The sequence below is a fragment of the Otolemur garnettii genome, unplaced genomic scaffold (assembly GCF_000181295.1).
Source record: "Otolemur garnettii isolate 467f Iridium unplaced genomic scaffold, OtoGar3 scaffold00011, whole genome shotgun sequence".
Taxonomy (NCBI): domain Eukaryota; kingdom Metazoa; phylum Chordata; class Mammalia; order Primates; family Galagidae; genus Otolemur; species Otolemur garnettii.
Window position 1 is genome coordinate 17,049,053 of NW_003852406.1, and position 17,789 is coordinate 17,066,841.

Here is a 17,789-nt window from a genome sequence, read left to right on the forward strand (position 1 = left end):
AAAAAAAAAAAAAGAAAACTCTATCTACAAATGCTCTGTTCTTAAGCAATTTTGTTTACAGGAATTTATCTTATAGACATATTCATATAGTCAACATAAAACATTTGTACCAGGTTATTTTTACAGTTTATTTGTAATAGCAGAAGAATGGAGCAACCCAAATGTCCATTTAAATGCAGCCATTGATGATATGGCTTTCTCTCTTCACATATGGAATGATGCAAAAAATTTGAGTACCTGAGAAAAGCAAGGTGCAGAACATTGTATGTATGTTGCTACTGTTTAAGGAAGAATATTTGCTTATATACATATAAAATACCACAGGAACTGGAAGGTGAGGGGGGCGGCTCTTCATTTTATATTAGGGTTTGTTTGGTATTTTTTTTTTTTGCTACTTTGTTGTTGTTGTTGTTATTGTTGCAGTTTGGCCAGGGCCAGGTTCGATCCTGCCACCCTCCGTCTTTGGGCCCGGTGCCCTACTCACTGAGCCAAAAGCACCGCCCTTTTTTTGCTTATATACATGTAGCATGCTTATATACATAAGCATTTTGAATTTGGGGGTATGACTATATTACCCATTCAAAAGCATTTTTATGCTGGGTACAGTGGTCTATGCCTGTAATCCCAGCACTTTGGGAGGCTGTGGCAGGCAGCTTGCCTGAGCTCATGGGTTCAAGACCAGCCTGAGCAAGAGCAAGACCCTGTTTCTAAAAATAGCCAGGCATTGTGATGGGCACCTGTAGTCCCAGTTACTCGGGAGGCTAAGGCAAGAGAATCTCTTGAGCCCAAGTGTTCGAGGTTGCTATGAGCTATGATGCCATGGCAGTCTACCAAGGGTGACCAAAAAAAAATATGAAAAACATGTCAGGAATTTTCATTGTGAAGTCATTTAAGAATAAAAATGCACAAAAAGTGTCAGCCAGGTGTGCTGGAATCCTAGCACTCTGGGAGGCTGAGGCGGGAGGACCTCTTGAGCTCAGAGGAGTTCCCATGCAATTATCAGGCCCAGTTCTATACATTCATTAGTCCCCAGAGCACCCCAAACCAGTCAGAATGCTGCTCAAATGAAGAATACTCTTCTTGGTGGTCAGCAGGGTTTGTCTTGTCTATATCTGTGTATTCTTATTTTCTAGGGATGTTAGTGGTAAATGTAACGTGGAGGAACAAGACATATGTAGGTACACTTCTTGACTGCACACGGCATGATTGGGCACCTCCAAGGTAAGCACTTATATTTGTTTGGTTTATATTAGGTTGACACTCTAATCAGGGAACTTTTATGCCTTTATCCTGCTAGAGTTGTACACCCTGCTTTTAAAGGACAAGGGAAAGCGCTGTATTCATCTGAAATTCAAGGAGACTAAATGAATTGTGTGTTGAAGTGTGTTGGTGGTGGGTGAGTTTGAGGAATGAGGAGGAATCCTATTTTAGTCTTTGTCTGAACTTACTAAATTCTGGCTTCTTCCTATAGTAACCTGGAGACCAAGGCTATAAAGTCTGTGGGTGAACAAACATTCATTGATTGATATTTTGATGGTAGCATTTCTCAATAATTTAAAGTCAAGAATGTTTTCAGCTACGTAAACTCTGCTAGACCATATGGGGTTGCAAGGACCTTTTCAGGTTGGAGTTTGACTTTAAGATGAACATTTCTGTCAATGGTATCTTACAGCTTGCTCCTTGCTCCAGGGCTTGGGAAACCCAAACGTTGGAAGTAATTTACAACTAGCATGCAAATAGCATCATCCTAGGAGTTCACCACTTAATCCAGTTCCCACACGTTTACAAGTTCCTTTAATAAATCATATTCATTTATAATGGCATTAATAATTATCATCTGGATAGTTCTTTTAGAAAAATTATCTTAAGCTTGATGCCTGTGGCTCAAGCAGCTAAGGCACCAGCCACATATACCTGAGCTGGCGGGTTCGAATCCAGCCTGGGCCCACCATCAACAATGACAGCTGCAACCAAAAATGAGCTGGGCGTTATGGAGGGTGCCTTTAGTCCCAGCTACTTGGGAGGTGGAGGCAGGAGAATTGCTTGAGCCCAGGAGTTGGAGGTTACACGGCACTCTACCCAGGCCAATAGCTTGAGGCTCTGTCTCAAAAAAAAAAAAAAAGAAAGAAAAATTATCTTAAACCTTCATCTGCCCATTGTTCCTATAAGACAAAAATGGGCAGGGATAACCCAAGGAGAAGTATTCTAAAGTTCTTTATTCTATACCACTTTCTTTTTCTGAAGTGTTACTATGCTCTACCTAAGGATATGTAGTTTTCAGAGATGGTGGACTAGGTTCCTAGAGGCTTAGCCTATTCTAAGACTATATTCAGACTATCACAGAAGTTTTCCTCATAAAAAAAAATCAAAATCAGGTGAGCTAAAAGCAGTTTGTAAAGTTCTTTACATCTCCCCTTGGCATTTCTGAGAAACTTTTAGAAGAACTTACTTCTACTTTGGACATGCAAAAATCAGAGAGACAGGAGCTGAGCAGGTAGGTGTTAACAGGGAGATAGTAAAGGGACTTTGTAGTAGGGTTGTTCTGGGGACCAGAAGGAAGTATTTCAGAAAATTTGCTTTTTTTGTTCTGCTACAGCTATAATTGTTTCTATGTCTTAAAACAACCTACTCCAGCTATCCCCTGGAAGGGAGTCAAAACCACCTTTAGATTGACAAGGGAACCAACCTTAGCTAAGAGTTTAATCCTAAACAGTTTTTTGAACTCTGCGAAAAGCTGAATTACAGCCAGTGAGAAATGACTCATAGGTACAAATCTTCAAACATTCAAAGAACTCATGTACTCTTGACTGTATCTGATGTTTAAAGACCTCTTACATGGGCTTGGGGCCCATAGCTCAGTGTTTAGGGTGTTGGCCACATACACTGGGGCTGGCGGGTTCGAACCCAGCCTGGGCCTACCAAACAACAATGACAATAAATAGCCAGGCATTGTGGCGGGCGCCTGTAGTCCCAGCTACTTAGGAGGCTAAGGCAAGAGAATTGCTTAAGTCCAAGAGTTTGAGGTTGCTGTGAGCTGTGACACCATGACACTACCAAGGGCAACATAGTGAAACTCTGTCTCAACAAAAAAAAAAACCCTCTTGGCTTGGCGCCTATAGCTCAACCGGCTAAGGCGCCAGCCACGTACACCTAAGGTGGCGGGTTCGAATCCCCAGCCCGGACCCGCCAAACAACAATGACGGCTGCAACCAAAAAATAGCCAGGCGTTGTGGCGGGCGCCTGTGGTCCCAGCTACTTGGGAGGCGGAGGCAGGAGACTCGCTTGAGCCCAGGAGTTGGAGGTTGCTGTGAGCTGTAATGCCACGGCACTCTACCCAGGGGGACAGCTTGAGGCTCTGTCTCAAAAAAAAAAAAAAAACCCTCTTAAATGGATGAGTACTTTGTGTTTATGTGAGATACATAGGGGACAAAAATATTGAGCTAAAAGTAGATCTAGATTCTGGTCATTTGTTGCCATTAATCAACAATGCAACCTAAAGCAAGTCACTTAGCATGCCTGGCCTCAATTTCCTAGTCTCTTCTGAAAGTCTCTTCTGAAACTATGGCTATGTCTACATATAAGAAATGGGGGCATGATTGTTCTTTGTCTTATGGAACAAACTCTGCATGGCTTTAGAGGTAAATGTTGGGGAGTAATTTATAGCTGTCGTGGAGATAGCATCCTAAGAGCTTACCACTTAACCCGCACAATCAGAAGTTCTTTTAACAAATTATATTCATGGAAAATGATGGTCACCATCTGGAAAGTTCTTCTAGAGGCTACAGCTAAACTAGTTTGAAGATGTTTTCTCTTCTTAATAATAATCTATTGTGTTTGTCCTTTACCAAGGTTCTGTGACTCCCCCACCAGTGACTTGGAAATGCGTAATGGTCGGGGTAGAGGCAAACGCATGCGTCCCAACAGTAACACACCTGTCAATGAGACAACCACAGCCTCCGACACCAAAGGAACCAACAGCAGCAGCAAAACCCGGGCAGGGGCCAACAGCAAAGGCCGTCGGGGCAGCCAAAATTCTTCAGAGCATCGCCCACCTGCCAGCAGCACCTCTGAGGATGTCAAGGCCAGCCCTTCCTCAGCTAACAAGCGGAAAAACAAACCCCTTTCAGACATGGAGCTGAATTCTAGCTCTGAGGACTCCAAAGGGAGCAAACGTGTCCGTACGAATTCTATGGGTTCAGCCACTGGTCCCCTTCCAGGGACCAAGGTAGAACCCACTGTTCTGGACAGAAATTGTCCCTCCCCTGTCCTGATTGACTGTCCCCACCCAAACTGCAACAAAAAGTACAAGCACATCAATGGACTTAAGTATCACCAAGCTCATGCTCATACAGATGATGACAGCAAGCCAGAAGCAGATGGAGACAGTGAGTACGGAGAGGAACCTGCTCTCCATGCAGACCTTGGGAGCTGCAATGGTGCATCTGTTACACAGAAAGGTTCCTTGTCCCCTGCCCGCTCAGCTACCCCCAAAGTTCGCCTTGTAGAGCCCCATAGCCCTTCTCCTTCAAGCAAATTCAGCTCAAAAGGCCTCTGTAAGAAAAAGTTGAGTGGAGAAGGGGACACAGATCTTGGGGCCTTATCCAATGATGGCTCTGATGATGGACCCTCAGTAATGGATGAAACAAGCAATGATGCCTTTGATTCTTTGGAAAGGAAATGTATAGAAAAAGAAAAATGTAAAAAACCCTCTAGTTTGAAATCTGAGAAGATTCCTTCTAAGAGCTTGAAGTCAGCCCGGCCCATTGCCCCTGCCATCCCCCCACAGCAAATCTACACCTTCCAGACAGCCACTTTTACTGCAGCAAGCCCAGGCTCCTCCTCAGGCTTGACCACCACAGTGGTCCAAGCCATGCCCAACAGTCCCCAGCTCAAGCCCATTCAGCCCAAGCCCACCGTTATGGGAGAACCTTTCACGGTCAACCCCGCCTTGACACCAGCCAAGGAGAAGAAAAAGAAAGACAAAAAAAAGAAGGACTCTTCCAAGGAACTTGAAAGTCCTCTGACCCCTGGGAAGGTATGTCGAGCAGAAGAAGGCAAAAGCCCATTCAGGGAATCATCAGGAGATGGGATGAAAATGGAGGGGCTTCTAAATGGCTCATCAGACACCCACCAAAGCCGACTGGCTAGCATCAAGGCTGAAGCTGACAAAATCTACAGCTTCACGGACAATGCCCCCAGCCCTTCCATTGGAGGCAGTAGCCGCCTAGATAGCGCCACCCCTACTCAGCCCTTGACTCCCTTACATGTAGTGACCCAGAATGGAGCTGAAGCTAGCTCAGTCAAAACCAACAGCCCTGCATACTCTGACATCTCTGATGCTGGGGAGGATGGGGAGGGCAAGGTGGACAGTGTCAAATCAAAGGACCCTGAACAGTTGATTAAGGAAGGGGCTAAGAAAACTCTTTTCCCCCCTCAGCCACAGAGCAAAGACTCACCATATTACCAAGGCTTTGAGAGTTACTACTCTCCAAATTATGCGCAGTCCAGCCCAGGGGCTCTAAACCCCAGCAGCCAGACAGGAGTGGAGAGCCAGGTCCTGAAGACAAAAAAGGATGAGGAGCCTGAGAGCATAGAGGGGAAAGTGAAGAACGATGCCTGTGAGGAGAAAAAACCTGAACTGAGCAGTTCCAGTCAACAGCCTTCTGTCATCCAGCAGCGTCCCAACATGTACATGCAGTCTCTGTACTACAACCAGTACGCCTATGTGCCCCCCTATAGCTACAGTGACCAGAGTTACCACACCCACCTCCTGAGCACCAACACAGCATATCGGCAGCAGTATGAAGAACAGCAGAAACGGCAGAGTTTAGAGCAGCAGCCACGGGGACTGGACAAGAAGGCAGAGATGGGCCTGAAGGAGCGGGAGGCAGCACTCAAGGAAGAATGGAAGCAAAAGCCGTCAATTCCACCAACTCTTACCAAAGCCCCCAGCCTAACAGACCTAGTGAAGTCAGGACCTGGCAAGGCCAAGGAGTCAGGGGCTGACACTGCCAAGTCAGTCATCATTCCCAAGTTAGATGACTCTTCAAAACTCCCCAGCCAGGCCCCTGAAGGACTTAAAGTGAAGCTGAGTGAGGCCAGCCACCTAAGCAAGGAGGCCTCTGAGGCTAAAACAGGCACTGAGTGTGGCCGACAGGCAGAGGTGGATCCAATACTCTGGTATCGACAGGTAACTGCTGCCCTGGGAGGAAGTGGATATACTGTTTGTTAAACTTTCTGTCTTCCTCACAAATCAGGGCTGTCCTTATGTAGAGTTTTCAAAAGAATTGAGATTTGCAGGAGAGCTATATTAATATAATTTTGGAGATTCTTTATCTTCATAGACCATTTTAATGTTTCTTAAAAAGCAATTTTTACATAAGAGGTATTTTTCCCATGTGACAAGACTCAGGTAAGTTAGCTTAATTTGTCTAAGATTACTTGAGATTTCACTAGTAGAGCTGGGACCTAAACCCAGGTGTCCTGATCTTAGTCCAGTGTTTCCTCTACTGTTTGGTTCCTATGGAATGAGTTAATGATAATCTCTTCATTTCTCAGAGTAGGTTAAAAGTACCCCACCCAATTGCTGGATTCCTTCAATTTTTATAGGTAGAGTTAGAACCAAAACCTGGATACTCACATTTTGTTCCACTCATGAGATTTAGAGTATTTTTCCTTCTCTTTGGCGCCAGAGTTATACCTCCCTCCTCTGACCTGGGTGGCATTTACAGCGTTCCACCCTCTAAGCTTGCTCTGAAGAAGTGAAACAACCTAACCACATAGGAAGGGGTCAGCCTCTTCTGTTCTGACAGGAATTTTTCCACAATGCTCACTGTCACCTAGAGAACATCCACTGATGGACTGATGACTTTTCCTTTTCTTTCATCACATTTTGTTCCCTGAGGGATGCAGGAGGTGGGAGGGTACTTTTTAAGCCAAAGGCTATAATCATCATCAATAGAGGCCAAGATCCTGCTCTACCTAGAGTGTCTGTAGTTTTTTTTTTTCTTTTATAGAGACAGAGTTTCACTTTGTCACCCTCAGTAGAGTGCTGTGACATCACAGCTCACAGCAACCTCTAGCTCTTGGGCTTAGGCGATTCTCTTGCCTCAGCCTCTCAAGTAGCTGGGACTACAGGCTCCTGCCACAACGCCCGGCTATTTTTTATTGCAGTTTAGCCAGGGCCAGGTTCAAACCCACTACCCTCTGTATATGGGGCAGGCACCCTACTCACTGAGCCACAGGTACTGCCCCACCCAGAGTGTCTAGTAACTATCTGCTCTGATGGTTCTACTGAGACCTTGGGCCTGAATATTATCTCTGTCTTATCTGTACAACACTCAGTGCTTGTTCTGTGATTGTTGTAGGAGGCAGAGCCCCGGATGTGGACATACGTTTATCCTGCCAAGTACTCAGACATCAAATCAGAGGATGAGCGATGGAAAGAGGAACGGGACCGCAAATTGAAGGAGGAAAGGAGCAGGAGTAAGGACTCTATCCCTAAGGAAGATGGGAAGGAAAGCACAAGTGGTGACTGCAAGCTGCCTACGTCTGAGGAGTCCCGCCTTGGGAGCAAGGAGCCCCGACCAAGTGTACATGTGCCTGTGTCCTCCCCCCTCACTCAACACCAGTCCTACATCCCCTATATGCACGGCTACTCCTACAGCCAGTCCTATGACCCCAACCACCCCAGCTACCGTGGCATGCCTGCTGTGATGATGCAAAACTACCCAGGTACAGCACCCTAGTGCCAGCTGCTATTCCATTCACTGGGAAGAGAGATGAAACACAGCTTTCAAATCCAGAATGCTCAGCCATAAGGCTTAATGGGGCTTGCTTAGATGACAGCCTTTTCTTTTTTTTTGAAACAGTCTTACCTTATCACCCTTGATAGAGTACGGTGGCATCATAGCTCACAGCAACCTCTAACTCCTGGGCTTAAACAATTCTCTTGCCTCAGCCTCCCGAGTAGCTGGGACTACAAGCACCCGCCACAATGCTTAGCTATTTTTTTTGGTTCACAGTGTGGCTGGGGCTGGGTCCAAACCTGCCACCCTCAGTATACAGGGCCCGCACCCTAGCCACTGAACCACAGGCACCACCCTAACAGCCCTTTCTTGAAAAGGTTAGTCTGTGAAGTGGCCACTCTAACCCATAGTTCCTTAAATGATCCTTAATTACATTCTGGTGGATCTACTGTCCCTCCCTTGTTCCAGCAAGAAGGTTATTGCTGTAGTTTTCATTGCTAACTAAGGGTAAAACTCCCTCTCTACCATTGCCATCTTTCATCAGTTGGAATTTTTTTCTTTTTTTTTTTTTAAGACAGAGTCTCACTTTGTCACCCTCAGTAGAGTGCGATGGTGTCATAGCTCACAACAACCTTCAACTCTTGGGCTCAAGTGATTCTCTTGCCTTAGTGTCCCGAGTAGCTGGGGTTACAGGTGCCTGCCACAATACCGGGCTGTTTTTAGAGATGGGAGTCTCGCTCTAACTCAGACTATTCTCAAACTCCTGAACCAGGCAATCCACCCACCTCAGCCTCATAGAGTGCTGGGATTATAGGTGTGAGCCACCATGCCTGGTCTTCATCAGCTGGGATTTTAAAAACATAAACACTATACTTTATAATGTGCTAGGCACTGTAGGAAATACAAAAAAAGTAAAGAGCTAGGTATGGTGGCTCACACCTATAATCCCAGCTACTCAGGAGGCTGAGGTGGGAAGATCACTTGGGGCCCAGAGTTTGACACCAGCCTAGGCAACATAGTGAGACCTCAGCTCTACAAAAACTATATAAAAGATTGGCCAGACATGGTGATTCACACCTGTGATCCTAGCACTCTGGGAGTCTCAGGGTGGGAGGATCACTTAAACCTCGGAGTCAGAACTACAGTGAATTATGATTATGCCACTCCAACCTGGGAGAGAGAAACAGCAAAACTCTGTCTCAAAAATAAATAAGTAAATTTTGAAAAATAATGAGGCTGCAAGGCAGTGCCTGTGGCTCGAGGAGTAGGGCGCCAACCCCATATGCCAGAGGTGACAGGTTCAAACCCAGCCCTGACCAAAAAATAACTGCAAAAAATAAAGATTCTTTTAAAAAAATAATAATAATGAGGCCGGTGGTGCTGGTTCACACCTATAATTCTAACACTCTGGAAGGCCAGGGCAGATAGATTACTTAAGCTCAGGACTTTGAGACTGGCTTGAGCAAGAACAAGGCCCCATTTCTCCTAAAAATAGAAAAAATTAGCCAGGCATTGTAGCAGGTGGCTATAGTCCTAGCGATGTAGGAGGCTGAGGCAGGACAACTGCTTGAACCCAGGAGAGTGCCTATGAGCTATGATGGCACCATGGCACCCAACTCCAGGGCCACAGAGTGAGACTCTGTCTCAAAAAAATAATAAAAAAAAAAAAAGTAGGGTGGTACCTGTGGCTCAAAGGGTTAGGGTGCTGGCCCCATATACCAGAGGTGGCGGGTTCAAACCCAGCCCCGGGCAAAAACTGAAAAAAAAAAAGTAGATAAAACTAGTTCCCTCCACTCAAGGAACTAGGGCCTGGCAGTGGCTCACACCTATAATTCTAGCATTCTGGGAAGCCAAGGTAGGAGTATCACTTGAGCTCAGGAGTTTAAGACCAGCCTGAGCAAGAGCAAGACCCCATCTGTAGTAAAAACAGAAAAAAAATTAGCCAGGCATTGTGGCAGGCACCTGTAGTCCCAGCTACTCAGGAGGCTAAGGCAAGAGGTTAACTTGAGCCCAGGAGTTTGAGGTTGCTGTGAATTATGATGATGTCACAGCACTCTAGTCTGGACAACAGAGTGAGACTTTGTCTCCAAAAAAAAAAAAAAAGAAGTTACAACTTTTTTTTTTTTTTTTTTTTTTTGAGAGGGAGCCTCAAGCTATCCCCCTGGGTAGAGTGCCATGGCATCACGCTCACAGCAACCTCCAACTCCTGGGCTCAAGCGAGTCTCCTGCCTCAGCCTCCCAAGTAGCTGGGACCACAGGTGCCCGCCACAACGCCCGGCTATTTTTTGGTTGCAGCCATCATTGTTGTTTGGCGGGCCCGGGCTGGGGATTCGAACCCGCCACCTTAGGTGTATGTGGCTGGCGCCTTAGCCGCTTGAGCCACAGGCGCCGAGCCCTTACAACTTAATTATAGAGATACACATGGAAGAAATAAAATTCAAACCAGAACAGTGCATATATTCAATTGTAAGATCATGTTCCGCTGTCAGATGGGAAGAGCAGTTTGAACTCAGATTGGGGGGCAAGTCCAGCTAGGTTCAGCCTGGGCTTTAAGCTATTTAAAGCTGTTGATGAGTTCTTTGTGAAGGGGAGGCACAAAGTAGGAGTTTAAATATTTTTTAACTTGTTAGAATAAAATGCTCTTATCTAACTCTACTCACTGATTTCTGTTGTCAAAAGAGCCATGTGGGATGCTTATGGAGTGGAGGAGCAATTCTTTATCTCATAGAGCTCCCAACTTCCTACAGCAGCCTAAATAGTCTGGAGATTGTGGTGACATTATTATATGGAAAAAACTAGTCTCTAAATAGACCAAGTGAGCTTTTCCAACAGAGGTTGAAGATTATCTTGCCCTTGGCGGCTCCCGGCGCTCAGTGGGTAGGGCACCAGCCACATATACCGAGGCTGGTGGGTCAGCTAAAACAACAATAACAACTGCAACAACAACAACAAAAATAGCTGGGCATTGTGGCAGGCACCTGTGGTCCCAGCTACTTGTAAGGCTGAGGCAAAAGAATCAATTTAGCCCAAGAGTTTGAGGTTGCTGTGAGCTGTGATGCCATGCCACTCTACCCAGGGCAACAGCTTGAGACTCTGTCTCAAAAAAGAAAAAAAGGATTATCTTGCCCTTGAGGTGTTCCTTTCTCATTGTCATCCTCACCCCTAGATATAAAAATCACAGTTCCATTTGTTCAGTGTTTGGCCAGGCCCTATCCTACGAGACTTACACACATTACCTTTTTTAATCCACCCCATCACCCTATGAAATAAGCATTGGTATCTTTATTTTGACGATGAAGAAACTGAAGCTCAAAAAGGTTGTTAATTTCAAGGCCAGCTATTAAGTCTCAGAGGTGGGGTTTAAGCCTAAGGCTGTCTGACTCGAAATCCCATTATCCACTTTATCATATCACCTTTCCAAGATGAATCTCTACTAGTTCACAAACCCACAATGGGTCTGGGAAATTGACCACAGGAAACAGGGCTGTGTTCCTGATAACCCTTAGCTAATTTATCCTGTGGAGCTCAGCTAAGGAAGAACAAACCAACAGTCACAGCCCCAGACATTCTGAGGTAGCAAACAGGAAAGCTGATGCCCACCTAACCAAGCTCACTACAGCAGAGTTTTTTCTACTTCTCCCATCTTTTTGACTGCTTGATTTCTCCTTCTCCAGGTTCCTACTTGCCTTCCAGCTACTCTTTCTCCCCATATGGCAGCAAGGTCTCAGGTGGTGAAGAGGCTGACAAGGCACGAGTCAGCCCTAGTGTCACTTGTAAATCCAGCTCAGAGTCCAAAGCCTTGGACATCTTGCAGCAGCATGCCAGTCACTACAAGAGCAAGTCTCCCACGGTAAGGGAAGTACAGTGATGTTAACCAACAACTGATATGGCCAGATCTAGGGTCTGGGAGAAGGTGAACGAGATCAACTCCACAGTACAGCTTGGCTGATTGGACATTGGCCTCACCAGGGCATCTCCTTGATTCTTAGGTGGCCTGCAGTTTTAGGGACTCATGATGTGGGGCCTTGGGCATCTCACTTTTGGGTGTGTGCACACGTGTGCATGTGTGTGTATGTGCGTCTCACTTTAATCCCTTTCTGTGTCTGCTTTCCTTTCCAGATAAGTGATAAAACTTCTCAGGAGAGAGATCGGGGAAGCTGTGGGGTGGTTGGGGGTGGTGGCAGCTGTAGTAGCGTTGGGGGAGCAGGCGGGGGTGAACGGAGTGTTGACCGGCCCCGCACCTCCCCTTCCCAGCGCCTGATGTCTACACACCACCACCACCACCACTTGGGATACTCATTGCTCCCAGCACAGTACAACTTACCCTATGCAACAGGTAAGTCAGTTTCTCCTGCTGTCCTGTTTTTTGTCTTCATCCCAGTGGTAATGCCCACAGTAAGGACCCTTCTTCTCCACCTCATGAGAATCCTTTTTTGTTGTTGTTATTGAGTTTGTAATCTGTTCAAAGTCCTAACTCCTGTAGTCATTAAAACATATGACATTTATTTCTTCCCTTGGAGCTTAGGGACTCTCAAACTGCTCCAGAATATTGGCTTTGATATTCAGAAGAATAAGGAACAGGTGTTCTCCACAGCCAACAAGAAACAGCAGCTGAAAAATAGAGCCTTATTATCCATTTCCAGCCAGTAAATCTGGCCAAATTTAGGCTTTGTTTTCTGTCAGCAGCTTAGAACTCAGCAAAGCTAGGAATGTAAGGGGTAACTCCTCCCAGTGCTTCATGGGAGGTTTCCATGAGTACCTCACTAACACGTTCTCCTGCTCACTCAGGGCTTTCTTCTACAGCCATTGTTGCCAGCCAACAGGGCACAACTCCTTCGCTCTACCCACCCCCCAGGAGGTGAGAATGGTAAGGAAGTTTTGTTAATTTGGGCAACACACACATAGAGCAGGGATAGTTGCTACCTGGATCATAGAATCCCTGTGGAGCCTGGGTGAGAATAGTTATGTGGGGTTAGTGGTCTGGAAACAGTGGAACCATGGCCAAGCCTCTTGTACAAGAGCCTCCTGTGAAGCCATGTGCATCTGGGAGAATCTGTGGAACACAGATGTCCCCTTAGTGACCAGTAGGCCTCCCCTGCAGTTCATGTTCTTGGAGCGCCACCTTGTGGTTATTTGGCCCTTGGGCTGAGTGCCTGGTTATCTCTCCATGTTTCCCTTACAGAACACCCAAGTGCCCGGATAAGTCAGCTTCACGGGCCCGGACTGGCTCACCCAAGGAGGTGCTGGAGGTGCCATTTAGACATCAGTTAAATGGTGTTGATCATCCTGTTTGCCGTTTTTCCACCACAACCGAAGGCAGACCCTTGGCCATCTCACCTCCACCAGACCTCTGGACTCCCTGACCCTCCTTCTTCCTCAGGAGATGGAGAGCTGGTACTTAGCAAAAATATTTATTCTCTTGGCCACAGTCATGACTTTTGTGGCCTCTGTGGAAATGAAGGCATGGGGCGAAACCAGGGGAACATGGCTTAGCCCAGAGAAGTCACTGCTCTGTTCCCCAAACCCCTGGTCTGTTGTCGGAGCAGTATCAACCCACCCCCCTCACACTGGGTAAGGTCTGAAAACAGCACAGCAGCCATACCCCTCTCACCATCATTACCATCATCACCAGATTCTGCATCTCCCCAGTGGTTTATACCCTGGGAATTGACGGCATGAGGAGGAATTAGAATCTCAGGAAAGAAATTGGGGGTTGTTTTCTATGTAATTGTGAAAACAAGGTCTTCAAACGCGGAGACTGTTCCCCTCTTACATGAGCACATTCAAACGCTCAGAGCCTAGCCTGGAAGGGAAGACCAAGGCATTTGCCCCACCATGGCCTTATGCTGCCTGTCAGGCCAGGGGCAGGGGTTCCAACACCAGCACAGGGCTCCCCAGGGTTACTGGGAATCAGCTGGAGCTGGTGCATGAATGGAGTCTGTGAAGTAGAATCTACATCCCCACTAAGTCCTGCTGCTTCTTGTCCCCCAACCCCTTGCCCTTTTCTCTTCCCTCCTGACCCCCTTGGTACCTTTCCCAGGGGGATCCCCACACTGGTCTCACCTCTTTTTCACTGCTTGGCTCTTAAAGCTCAGGCAGATAAAACAGTATTCCCCAAGCATGGGGAGTCTGCCAGGTCACCTTAGGGCAAGGCCCAGAAGGCAGACCCCAGGAGCACCCAGCAGTTCTTGGAGATACCCTGTTCATTCAGCCATCTAAGCATTTTCCTCATTTAGGGCCACAAATATATACAGCCCAGTTCCTCTGTCTATAAGTACATGATTTTATATAGCTCAGTCTTTAACCTCCATGTGTGCCAATATAAGCTATGTTTCTTTTCTTTTCTTTTTTTTTTTTTGCAGTTTTTGGCCGGGGCTGGGTTTAAACCCACCACTTCTAGCATATGGGGCCGGCGCCCTACTCCTTTGAGCCACAGGCGCCGTCCTAAGCTGTGTTTCTTTTTAACACACGTTTTTATTTTAGAGGCCGCTGGACATGGGAAGTTATTTGTTCCTCAGACCCCTGGTTAACACATCCAAGCCATTACTTGTGAGAGCACAGAATGTACTCAAGGGAGCTGTGCTTAGGAGGCAGCAGACATTTCTCTGCTGTCCTTAGAAAGGCAGTCCCCCCAGTCGAGGCTTTATGCTGTTTGCACTGGGAAAGTGATTTGGTAGCTTTACTGGTGTAATTTCTTTCCCAAGGTGTGGGGAGCTTTAGCTCTTACTTTGCTTTTGAGGTATCAATCTCTTTGTTCTTCTCTCCGCCTGTCTTTCCTTGACCCTCTGGATTTAGAGAGAGAAACACTGACAGATACCAACCTAGCCTTGTGAGGAGGGTTTGTGACCAGAGTGTCAAAAGTGACAATTTAAGAACAGGAATTTGGCTCTGACTCAATTTGGAGAAAAGGTAGTGGCGGATAGTAAGCACAATGCCCAGAGGTTCCAAGAACCCTGCAGCCCTTCACATAGTTAGGCTCAGGGTCATGTGCCCACCGGGAGCCCCTCCAACCTACAGACCTTTCCCTTAAGTTTCCATACCCTTGTTTTTGTTTAAGTTGAGTTCTGCACCCTGCCTAAAAACCCCATTTTAGACCTCCTTGGCAGGCTCCCAAGCAGCTTCCCTCACACTCACCAACTCCTCTGCCTCCTGCTGCCCCTTGGGCAGTGCTCTGAGCAATGACTTCCCTTTCATCCATGGAGATAGCTGGTATAGACAACTTCACCCTACCTAATCTGAGTCACCCTGCCAAGAGGATGACTAAATTTCAGCCTGATTATCCCCTCCCAGGCTCCTGTGGGGTAGAGCCAAGGGCCCATCTCTGTTCCTGTTTGTTTTAAAATATTGTTGTGTGTTTTGTATCTGTGGCGCCGGCCTACAGCATACTCTGTACATATTGTAAAGAAACCGTTGGAGTAATTTTCTTTCTCATTGGGCAGGCATGGCTCTGCATTCCTGCCCTTTCCACTTTGTTCTGTAATACAGAAGGAGAAACTTACATATTAGCTGGGCAGCCTTGGTTTCTACAGAAGGATACAACTTTTTCTTTTCCTTTTTTTTTCCTCAAAAAACATTTGGCTCTTTGATTCTTATATCCATGCCTTCCTTGAAAAGTAGGACCTGCCCAGAAGAGCAGATAAACACAACAATGGCAGATTGGCACTGCCTTCTCCTGGTCCCTGCTCCTTGCTGAGTCCAATCTTCTTTCCCTGAAATAACGTGAAGCAGCACCTATGGAGATCCTTGACAGTGCTGAGTGAATGATTTGCTCTCCACTTCTAGCCCCTCTACATGGGGAAGAGAAACATAGGTGGGTGCTACCTGTGGGAACCATGACCTAGTCAGAGGGATGAGACACACTCAGCAAGGATCTCCATCCTACAAGCAAAGGCTGGAAATTTGCTGCTGAAGGCCCAGACAACCAGACCAAGCCCATCTGTGAGTCCCCTACTCAGGCCTTACTAGACATCACTCACTGGGCTCCCTTAGAGGCGAAGCTAAGGGAGAAAAAGCCTCCTCCCCATGTGGGACAACCAAGGCATAGAGAGCTGCTCTTTAGGATTCTCATCTCCTTCTTCCTTGTTTTAAGGTGTACCAGTTCCCTTTGTCCCCTTTTCCTGCCTTGTACATGTATATGTACATGTATGAAATTTCCTTCTCTTACCCTACTCTCCATACATCTCAAGTTCAAAGAACCAGACGCAGAAGGATAAGAGGGCCTATGAAATGAAATGGTTTCTTGAATTTCTTCTTTCCAGGCTCCAAGGGGCTATAAAGAGGACTTACCTTAGGGAGTTGGGAGTTAAGACTGCAGAAGGGCTAGAGAATATTGTATACAGGCTTTGAGGCCACTCATGTCACTTATTATACCACATACCCTATATCCACATCCTATTGTCTACTCTGATGCCCCCAAGATTTAGCTGGGCAGCTAGTTGGCCCCATTAATTCTGGGCCTTTGTTCATTTTATTACTAGGGGATCCCAGGAAGCTTTCCAATGATTCCCTACCATGGGCCCCTCCTGGGATCAAGCACCTCCCAGGCCCTGTCCCCAGCCCCTCCTGCCCCAGCCCACCCGCTTGCCTTGGTGCTCAGCCCCCCCCATTGGGAGCAGGTTGGGGCGAGCTGGAGGCCCGGGCTGGAGGGGCAGTGTTGCTGTTCATAACTTTTGTTCCTTTGGCATTGCTCTGTTGGGTTTAATTTCAGTCTTCCTGATTCTCCCCTTCTGTAAAGTGTACATTACCAAGTTCCTTGTTTTTTTATATATATATATAAATATATATATATACAAACTGTACTCTTTTTGCCTTTGTACATGGAGGCAAGAAGAGAAAATAAATCTTTTTAAGAGACAATCACAAATCTGTGAGGGCTGCTGGTTATTTCTCCTGGAGTTTGCTGCTGAGCTGCCTCCTCCTCCTTTCTGACTTTTCTGTTCTCCCTCAGCTTTCCTGATCTTCCTGGTCCTGCTCCATATGCATCCTGAGCTTCACAAACTCCTTAGCTGGCAGCAAGCTGTTGAATCCCATGTCCAGATTACCTGCCCTGTAGCCCTTTTCTGCCCAGCACTGTTTTTTGGCTTGGCCACCGGCTTAGCCCAGGAGCTTTATCCTATGCCCTGGCCTCTCCTCTCTTCACCCTGTTCACCAAAGTGGCTTTGGACCCCTGGGTGCTTTGTACACTCATCTGTGAAACTATGCAGCTAAGAGCTCTCTGCCTAAGAGATTGCACTATTTAAACATGCCTGGGAGTTAGGATGGATGGTTTTGAGGAGTAAATGGGAAACTTCCCCCAATAGTACCCCACATTCCAGCCTCCAGAGTGCTCTGGTCCAAAGCCCAGAGGATCATTCCTGGCTGGTGGACTCCTGTGGCTTCCCCTTCGGAACAAGGGCTAAGGGTTTATGGGTCAAAAGCATTTGATCAGAATTTCAAAGGGTGGTACATTCTGAAACAGCCCAACCAAACCATTGTTCAGTCTCTTTCCTTTTCTCCTTCTCCTTTTTTCCCCCTCTCTTTGCTTCCTCTTAATTGGCTTTGGAATTGAAGTATATTTTTAAATTATTTGTTGTATTTATTGAATAAAGTTTTTAATGTCCCTGTTCTTAAATTTAGACTTAGTTTGCCTTTCACATATCTCTCCTATCTCCACTACTCCTCAAATATTCTACTTTCTAAGTTGCTTTTTTAACTGGAGTACAGCCTTCAGGTACTGTATTTCTTTCCTGTCTGTGGTCTTCAATAGCAAAAGTTTTATTTGTTTTTGTTTTTGTTTTTTTAAATGAAACATTAGCCAAGGGCACTGGCTCATGCCTGTAATCCTAGCACTCTGGGAAGCTGAGGCAGGAGAATCACTTGAGCTCAGTTCATTCAAGACCAACCTGAGCAAGAGCAAGATCCCATCTGTCTCTACTAAAAACAGAAAAATTATCCAGGCATTGTGGCTGGCACCTGTATTCTCAGCCACTCTGAAGGCTAAAGCAGGAGTGCTTGAACCCAGAGTTTTGAGTTTGCGGTGAGCAAGGCTGAGGCCATGGCACT

The 17,789-nt window shown here is 46.4% G+C and overlaps 1 protein-coding gene across 1 annotated transcript in view; it reads left to right on the plus strand.

The window, feature by feature from the left end:
- Window positions 1-13,944, plus strand: part of ZNF609 (zinc finger protein 609) — a 236,861-nt gene extending 222,917 nt beyond the window's left edge. Inside the window, exons 5-11 of the mRNA XM_003784418.3 lie at window positions 1,134-1,221; window positions 3,850-6,190; window positions 7,368-7,734; window positions 11,423-11,598; window positions 11,868-12,084; window positions 12,537-12,615; window positions 12,931-13,944. Coding sequence (XP_003784466.1) covers window positions 1,134-1,221; window positions 3,850-6,190; window positions 7,368-7,734; window positions 11,423-11,598; window positions 11,868-12,084; window positions 12,537-12,610 — 3,263 coding nt within the window. The 3' untranslated portion in view covers window positions 12,611-12,615; window positions 12,931-13,944. The remainder of the gene's footprint in view (window positions 1-1,133; window positions 1,222-3,849; window positions 6,191-7,367; window positions 7,735-11,422; window positions 11,599-11,867; window positions 12,085-12,536; window positions 12,616-12,930) is intronic.
- The last annotated feature ends 3,845 nt before the right edge of the window (window positions 13,945-17,789 follow it).